At 38.8% G+C, this 8,943-nt stretch overlaps 1 protein-coding gene across 2 annotated transcripts; it reads right to left on the reverse strand.

Annotated features, from left to right (window-relative positions):
* Positions 1 to 63: 63 nt before the first annotated feature.
* LOC111578659 (caspase-6) lies at positions 64 to 7,590 on the reverse strand. 2 transcript variants are annotated; one of them, XM_023285610.3, is made up of 8 exons: positions 7,523 to 7,590; positions 7,192 to 7,233; positions 5,227 to 5,269; positions 4,045 to 4,194; positions 3,790 to 3,866; positions 3,498 to 3,673; positions 3,243 to 3,393; positions 64 to 1,583 (listed from the first exon to the last, which is right to left on the reverse strand). In XM_023285610.3, exons 1-8 carry the CDS (start codon positions 7,530 to 7,532, stop codon positions 1,348 to 1,350), a joined length of 885 nt encoding a protein of 294 aa, XP_023141378.2. In that variant the 5' UTR covers positions 7,533 to 7,590; the 3' UTR covers positions 64 to 1,347. The 2 variants fall into 2 exon arrangements, with proteins under 2 accessions (XP_023141378.2, XP_054866038.1); XM_055010063.1 differs by lacking the exons at positions 5,227 to 5,269; positions 7,523 to 7,590 and having other exon boundaries at positions 7,192 to 7,215.
* Between the last annotated feature and the right edge of the window lie 1,353 nt (positions 7,591 to 8,943).

Genomic DNA, 8,943 nt, shown 5'->3' on the forward strand with positions numbered 1-8,943 from the left:
GGAGACTTTTTTTTTTTTTTTTTTTTTTTTAACAATTTCAAGACAAATAAAGAAACACACACCTTTTTACCATTCAAAGAATTACAGTTTTATAAAACAAAAACAGAATCAGTGTGTATGCTGGTAGATTCATTTTTCTTGACACAGATCATGTTATACAGCTGGAAGTGTTTTCAGTCCACAGTACAGCTTGGAAAAAAAATACACCCTCCTCCCTGAGGTTCTTCACACACAAGTGTTGGTTGTCATTTTGGGTGCAAATACGCATTATCAAATGTACTGTAAACTGCTGTGACACAAAGAACAGCACAAACACAAATTCCCTTTTTTTTTTTTTTTTAAAGGAGAGCTTGAAGAAAAACAGCATGTTTATGTAGTGATTGGACGATCTGTTGAGAGATTACTGATTATTTGTGCTTACAGTGAGACAATTAAACCCTGATGTGAACAAAAGTCACTTACAGCACTGATTCCTTATTGCCATGCTGTTCTGTCAATCGCCTCACAGGATAAGTTGTGAAGTATTTTGTCTGGCTCATAGGCGTACCCGCAACCGACTTAACAGCCAAGAAAACCAGAATTTTTGTAAGTTTACGTGCTCGATAAGGCAACATTTTTTGTGCTAACAGTAATTTAAACTTGATTACAAAGAACGTGGAATGTGGTCCATAGTTTAAAAGCAATTTCTTGAAAGTGCAAAATGTGTACTGATCTACAGGGATTGGACAAAATAACAGGAACACCTCGCAACAGAATACGATCCAGGACAGTCACATCAAAACTTAGCTTCAAGAATTACGGTCATTTTAACCTGAGTGACACTATTATCTTAACAAAGATGAGCGAAACTGACATACCATTTGGGGTATTCTCCAGGAACTTCTTAAGCTTAGGTGGTAAAAGACTCGGACGCTGCCGTATCTCATGTCATGATTATTTAGTTCAGTTCAGTCAATAAATATGACACGTACAGTATAAAACAGCATATGGGTAGCTGTTTCCAACACATAGTTTAACTTAAAGTACTGCAGGAGTTGTTTTACTGGATTGCATTCTAATGGCAGGAACAAAGTGACTGCCTGTGACCACAAATATTTAAATATGTTCACCTGATGTAAATGGAGGCTGTTCCTGTTATTTCATAACCACTTATATCACTAGAAACATCAAGGCAACTGGTTAGCTCTTTTTTCGATGCATATGTCAATAATAACAATGTCCATGGGCAGAAATAGGATTAGAGGAAAATCTGCACTGTTTCTCTTGTTTTAAATCTCAGATCAGAAGCCCATATTTCTTTGGCTTTTATGTTAAACCAGCTCATTTAATAACTGAGGTCTTATGTTGTTATTTTTTTGGTCGGAAGTAGAGTTTCTTGGTGAGCATTGAAGCAAAGCAGGGCACTTGCTTCTTCCCAATGGCGTTCCGGTCAATGGCGCACAAAACGCTCCTCATCGACACTTTTCTGTTGACCAGCGTGAGTAATTCTGTGAATTCAAGGGAATCTCCAAACTTCCGCAGTATCTCACACAGATCCTGGACATACCAGGAGCCGTTTATGGTCTCCCGGTGGGAATAGTAACCTTAGAAAACAACACAAAAATACAAAAAAGTTAGTATGGATGCTGAGTGAGAAAAAGGATATTAACAACCATAAAAACCTCATAGTGCTGGCGGAAAAAGTATGTGAACCCTTGAGTTAATGACCTCAGAAAAAGCTAACTGGAGTCAGGTGTTAGCATACCTGGGGTCTTGTTAAGAAAATTAGTCTGGAGGTGTGGACTAGAGCTACTTTGATGTACAAAAACCCACTCAAAGTTTTTGAGTTTGCTCCGTGAGCTCATGTGAGCCATGCCTCGCCAAAAATGCTCTCAGAGGATCTACCATCAAGAATTGTTGATTTACATAAAGCTGGAATGGATTACAAAGTGATTTCAAAGACTTTAGTAATTCATCAGTCAAGGGTTAGGCAAACGATCTACAAATGGAGACACCTTGGGGCTGTGGCTACTCTACCAAGAAGTGGGTGCCCAGTCCAAATGACCCCAAGAGCACAACAAAGACTCGTCAATGAGGTAAAGAAACAACCCTGAGTGGCAGCCAAAGATTTGGAGGCATCATTGGAACTAGCTAACATCTGTGTTCATGAGTCTACAGTACATGAAACATTGAACAATCAGGGTGTCTATGGCAGGACACCATAAAGGAAGCCACTGTTTACTAAACAGAATTTTGCTGCACGTCTGAAGCTTGCATTGACATTCTACAACGGTATTGATAAAATGTTTTGTGGACTGACGAAATGAAGATTGAAGTATACATCTGGCGTAAAAAGGGCACTGCATGAAAACATCCCAACCATAAAGTACAGTGGAGGAACTATCATGATTTGGGTCTGCTTTGCTGCATCAGGGCCTGGCCAGCTTGCAATCATTGAGGGGAACTTGAATTCCCAAGTGTATCAAAAAATTCTTCAGGATAACATGAGAATGTCTGTACGTCAGCTGAAACTCTGCAGAAGTTGGGTGATGCAACAGGACAATGACCCAAAACCCCAGAGCAAGTCCACAGAATGGCTACAGAAAAACTAAATCCACCTTTTGGAGTGGCCCATTAAGAGACCTCAACACAATAAAGATGTTATGGAATGACTTGAAGAGAGCCATACACGAGACATCCAAAGAATATGACAGAGCTAAAGAAGTTCTGCCATAAAGAATGGGTTAAAATTCCTTTTGAACGATGTGCAGGTCTGATCCACAGCTACAGGAAGCACCTGGTTGAGGTTATTGATGCCAAGGGGGGGTCAACCAGGTATTATTTCCAAGGGTGTTATTATTTTAGGCACATTCTATTTGTCAATACTCTTGACTTAGATAAACATCAGATCAAATTTTATGACAAAATGAATGCAGAAAACCATGAAATTCCAAAAGGTTCACATACTTTTTCTTGCCAGCGTATCTAACATTGACTAGACATGAGCATTATTGGGGCCTAGTCGAAAGATTAAAATTTATCAGCTGTTTAACTTTTTAAATTATACTAAAAGTTCGTATTTAAACAACCATGGCTGGGACATTTGCTTTAACCCCAAACAAACTACACCAGAGACCAATTGATGGACTGAGACCTTCCTTTTCAAGTTGTCCTGGTACTGTTGTTTGGTCTGCACCCAATTTAAATGGTCATCTTTCACACCAGCCCAAACAAACCACTGTCAAGCATCCTGCATGACTCACCTTCAGCCACAGAATAGCACATGATAAAATCTGCCCCGGCAGGGAGGGTGTGTACGGCGCTAGCATCCACCACCACCTCATTTGTCTTTAAGTCGCTGTCCACAGCGTCACAGACGGTCACCGGGTCATCATGCTTGTCTCCGCGGCATGCCTAGAGACAGGCACTTCACCATGACTGCATTCTCAAAAACCACTAGTTTCCACAGAAAGCATTAAAACAGGGAATACTGGGTTTTGGTGTTTGGTGGCATGTACCTGTATGATAAAAATCTTTGGCTTTCCTGCCAGGCTCTTGCACTTGTCTCCTTTGAACAGGGATGTGATGTCCTGGATGCTAATCTTGCCATCGTAGGCGTACACGTGATCATCTTCGCCATGGCTCAGGAAGGCGAGCACAAAGCAGTCGGCGTCCGAGTGGTCTTCCTCAGCAGCTGGGGGGACAACAGGTATTTGTTAGACTTGCAACTAAAAGGATTTGACAAAGTTATCTTTCCATCAATAGGAGACCAAGGAATTATGTAAGAATTATCATTTGAGTGATGTGTACCTTCGTAGATTTTATCCAGGACTTCCACCTGTTTGTAGTTGTCATAACTCCTCACAACGAAGTTTAACTCTAGCAATCTAAATGAAAAGAGAAAATCAGTCGAACGTTTGATAAAATATGAACACGAAAGGGGCAAAGCACTGGAAATATATGGCCAAATGCGGCCACAGGAAAGACTTACAGCTGCTGAACAAGTGCAGGCATGTTCCTAAGCAGACTGTTTTGCCCCTCCAGCAGCTGGCTGGGAAGTGATACCTTTTCTCTAAGTTGGCGCGATCAGCGTTGGTTCCATGTCTGTCACTCAAACCCAGGCGCCAGAAGAAGCGCTCCTGGTTAAAGATGAGTGCAAGGCCTCGCCGCTTGTTGCCCATCTTGTACTCCTCTGCAGGATCCAAAGCTAACGAGCTGTTTCAAAATGAAAATCAGAATGTGAATATAAGCGATGCTAAGTGTGTACCGGACTAAGTAAGTAAATTTTATTTATATAGCACCTTTCATAGATACAAAATTGTTCAAACAGGGGTGCAACAGCTAAAGTATGGTGCATCAAAAACAATAAATACATTTTTTAAAAAATTAAATAAAGTGGCTGCAGGTTAACAAAAAGCCTGTCTGAATAAAAACGTTTGCAGGTGCCTCGTAAAAGCTTCATAGGAGTCGACCAATCTCAGCTGTAGAGGAAGAACATTCCACAGTTCTGGTGCGAGAACTTGGAAAGCAGTCACCACAGGTTTTGTACTTGGTTAGAGGGACAACAAGTCATTTTTGTTGGCCTGACCTGAGAGCTCTATTTGGGGCATAAGGGTGAAGGAGGCTGGCAATATACCGTGGTGATTGATGACACAATGCCATAAAGGTTAGCACTAGGATTTTAAAATGAACACAAGAATCTGGGTGATGTGGGATCTCTGGTTAGTTCCTGATAAAAGGCAACCAGCTGCATTTTGGACTGTCTGAAGGTGGTTTAGAGACGGCTGATTTAAACAAGTCAAAAGGGCATTACAATAACCTAAACGTGATGAAATAAAATCATATAAAACCATCTCCAGTTCCACCTTGGATTTTATTTAACTATGTTGCGCAGATGTAAAAAACAGGAACATGTTAGCTGGCTGACATGGCTGTCAAGTGACAGAGACTGGTCAAAAATCACACCTAGATATCTAACGCAAAGTTTAACACAGTCTCTTAATGGCCCAATATGCATTTTAATGGATCCTATCCATTTGTCAGGGGCAAGTATAAGAGCTTCTGTTTTGCTTGTGTTTAATTGAAGGCAGTTGTCAGACATCCAGATATTAATAGCCTGCAAACAGTCATTTAAAATGGATAATCTGTTGCTCTTGTCGGGTTTGAATAGGTAATATAACTGAATGTCATCAGCGTACAAATAATATGAGAATGTGCGGCTGATATCCACATAAAGAAACAATTTACCTTGTCATGAAGGCATCGGTCTCTATTAGGTTCTCCGTGCATGCTATAGAACACAACACACACATGAATAGCACATGCAGCAATTATAAAATAATAATGCAATGACAAGTCTTGCTTTACAGCTTTATATATATATATATATATATATATATATATATATATATATATATATATATGTGTGTGTGTGTATATATATATATATATATGTGTGTGTATATATATATATATATATATATATATATATATATATAATATATATATAAATATATATAAAATATACAATAGTGTTGTTGCCAAAAATACACCGGAGGATGAAGCTTTTCAGGCTGTTGTTAAAAAGTACAACTACAGGTGCATGAATTCCTCCACCGCTGCTAGTGTTGCTAGTGTGGGGTCAAGCAGCCATTGTTCCACCAGCTTACAGTCCTCATGGCCCTCAATAGCTGCCTGACAGGTGGAGAAAGATGGCAAAGGCTGCTAAAAGAACAGAGGCCAAAAGTGACACCTCTGCTCCCCAACCTACAGATGGGTTACACTTTGTGTGCAAATGCAGCAGCTTCGGGAGAGTTTGACAGCTGAGAAGGTATTATAAACCTCTCTTTTCTTGTTTTTCCTGGTTTCCTTTTATCATTTTGTTCAAACACTCAGTTGGCAGGCTGTTTGGGTATACAGTCAGGTGAAACTAATGCAGTTTAATGCAACAGTCCTCAGGTAAAGCTGACTTTTAGGAAGGTTAAGAAGCTCAGTCTTTTGTTTCTGTTTCTGTAGTGGTGTTGATTCAACATTATCAAAAAACAAGGCTAAATATTACAAAAATGAGACACAAAATGACAAAAATTAGACACAAAATGACAAAAATGAGACACAAAATGACAAAAGCGAGAGAAAAAATGACAAAAAAATGAGACAAACGACACGAAACAAAACAAAAAAAGAGAAAATATTAGACAAAAAAGTTACAAAGTGATTAAAAAATGGACAAACGAGATAAAAAATGACAAAAGCATGAAACAAAACTACAAAAACGACACACAAAACAATGAAGAAAGTGAAACAAAATTGACAAAAGTAAGACAAAAAGGAAGCACAACACAACAAAAACGAGAAACAAAACGACCAAAAATGAGACAAATGACACAAAACAAACCAAAAAGAGACAAAATTTGACAAAAAAGATACAAAACAACAAAACAATGGACAAATGACACAGCCGAGACAAAAAAATTACACAAATAACATTAACGGGAAACAAAAAAAACCCAACAAAAACATGAGGCAGAGGACAAAAGACAGACAAAAAAACCCCACAAAAAACAAGACAAAATATTACAAAAATTACAAAAGAACAATCTAGTAATTTAAAATCTAGTAGTTTTAAATATATAGTTTTACAAATGTACAATTTACAGTTAGTGTCTTCTCTGTAATTTTTAACACTTTATAAAGACGTCGCGCAGGCCGGATTTGACCGTCTAGAGGGCCAGTTTTGGCCCGCGGGCCACATGTTTGACACCCATGCTTTAGAGGCTGAACGTTAATAAGTGTGGTTAATATCTAGCGCGCACACATTTAAATTGAGCAGAATAAAGCACATTTAGAAACACTTTTTTTATACAATCGCCTTGAACACAACTAAATGTAACTGAAGGACTGTTGTGTATCAATATATGAACTAGCTGAGTTACTACATCCTCTGTTTTCATGCCAGCAACTTTATTTGTTTCTATATTACACAGAATCAACAGCAATACTGGGAAATAACATCCTGTTCACATGATAACTTGTCACTTGCTTAATCTTTACCTGTCTGAATGGACTGTACTTTGGCTTTGCTGGCAATAAAACACCACAACGTTCGCCCTGTTTGTTTCACTTTTCATTGTTAAGAGCAAATCCTCTGTCCTCTCCTGTTACAAGTTTGTGAAGAAGCTTTAAAGAGAGAAGTTAAGTCAGAGTAAAGCTCACCCGCCCTGTCTGTGGCTGGTCTGCTGTCCTTAGCAACACTTCCTGGGAAAGTTGGGAAAAACAACAATGAAGTCCTGACTTTGAAAAGGCTCTAACGATATAAAAAACCTTCCTCGCGTGTTGTTTTAACTTTGTAAGGCAGTAAATAGAAGAGCAAACCATAGCTGAGGTGTAACACTTGTGTAAGAACACAGTAAACACAGTTCTACTCATCACACTGGGCTAAAGTTACAGAGAAAAACACACACAATAGCATTTATCTGTCAAAATTTAAATGGCCGAGAATTTCTACGCCTGCTTTGAGTCAAAAACACAAATTTAAAGCAGTTACCTGCGGACATGTTCACAGCTCTTCTTTCCTCTGACTGAAAAGTGATTTTGCTTCGTCAAGCTAACACTAATGAAGGTTGTAGCTCCGCCCCCTGCAATCTCATTGGCTCAAAGTATCAAACGGAGAGTCCAATTGGTTCTCAAATCTGTCAGTCAAAGATTAATCGTCAGGACTTCCGTGTTTTGTCACATTAGATCAGCTATCTTTAAACATTGAAGGTTTAACAAATCGTAAGCACTAAGCGGGAAATTAAGGATGACACAGGCGAAGATTAGGACAGATAAATATATAATCCAGATGAATATTGTGTGGCCATCCTTTTACAGGCTGCACGTTGTTAAGTGTGATGAATATTTAGCCTACATTCATATAAAATGGGTGGAAAAAACACATTAGAAACGCATAATTTTTATACAACCACCTTAAACACATCACATCTTGACAATGGCATTTATTAAATGACCGTTTTAGTTACTATATCCTCAGTTTTCACTTCACTCACCAAGTAACTTGATTAGTTATCATGTGAACAGGACATTATTTCCCAATCTGTTCTTTGATTCTTTGTCATATAGAAACTAAAAATCAGTGTAGTTAAATTTGATGCTTAATCTTACCATGTCTGAATGGACTGTGCTTTGGCTTTGCTGGCAAGAATTGCACAACTGATCCAGTCAGTTAGTTCAAGGTGAATCTCATGTGGCCTTATTCCTTATGATCAAAATCATTTAAACTCAGAAACTCCAATGACAACTGGCACATATAATGTCAACAAAAGCTTTATTGTTACTGGCAAGTTATCGGATGTTTTCTGCATGAGTGTAAACCAGTGCGTTCGGCTCCATGTGGCATTTTACACATTTTATAAACGGAAACCTACATTTTATGCAGCAGAAACACACAATGTTGACATAATTATCACATGTTCCTCTAAGGGAAATGGGAGCTTTGCGTTCTAAGAACGTCAGACAATTTAGTTAATTCAGGTTGCATTTCATTTGAGAGAAACAGCTCCATCTGCAATCAAGTAAATGTATATTTATCAATCATTTATTGCTGCAAATATTATTTCCTAATCACTGTTCCCTCTAAGCTGCGCGCGTGCGCAATTGCGCACTGCTGACACGGTCTCCGCGCACACAAAATCTGCGCTGCTCACACAAAAAAAACATCCAACCTAAATTGTAAATAAAATAAACACGAAACAATTAATTCTGTGCTATTTTTCAATGTGAGTCAGTGAGTGACCGGTGACTGGCTGCTGCAGCCAATGATGCGATTCACATACGTATTTACCATAGACTGTATATAATGGTATTTACGCAGCTAATCAACGTCATTGACAGGCGTCCTTATGTGCAGCCACAGTTGTTCTCATAGATATGAATGAGTGGATAGGACACGCCCCCTTTGAGCTGCGT

Source organism: Amphiprion ocellaris, chromosome 4 (genome assembly GCF_022539595.1).
Source record: "Amphiprion ocellaris isolate individual 3 ecotype Okinawa chromosome 4, ASM2253959v1, whole genome shotgun sequence".
Taxonomy (NCBI): domain Eukaryota; kingdom Metazoa; phylum Chordata; class Actinopteri; family Pomacentridae; genus Amphiprion; species Amphiprion ocellaris.

What these genes read in the sequence shown, in the direction of transcription:
- LOC111578659 (XM_023285610.3), bottom strand. An exon ending in CAAAGATTTTTATCATACAG is followed by an intron (nt 3,394 to 3,497) that starts GTACATGCCACC and finishes GCCTGTCTCTAG; the next exon opens with GCATGCCGCGGAGACAAGCA. An exon ending in GTGCTATTCTGTGGCTGAAG is followed by an intron (nt 1,584 to 3,242) that starts GTGAGTCATGCA and finishes TTGTTTTCTAAG; the next exon opens with GTTACTATTCCCACCGGGAG.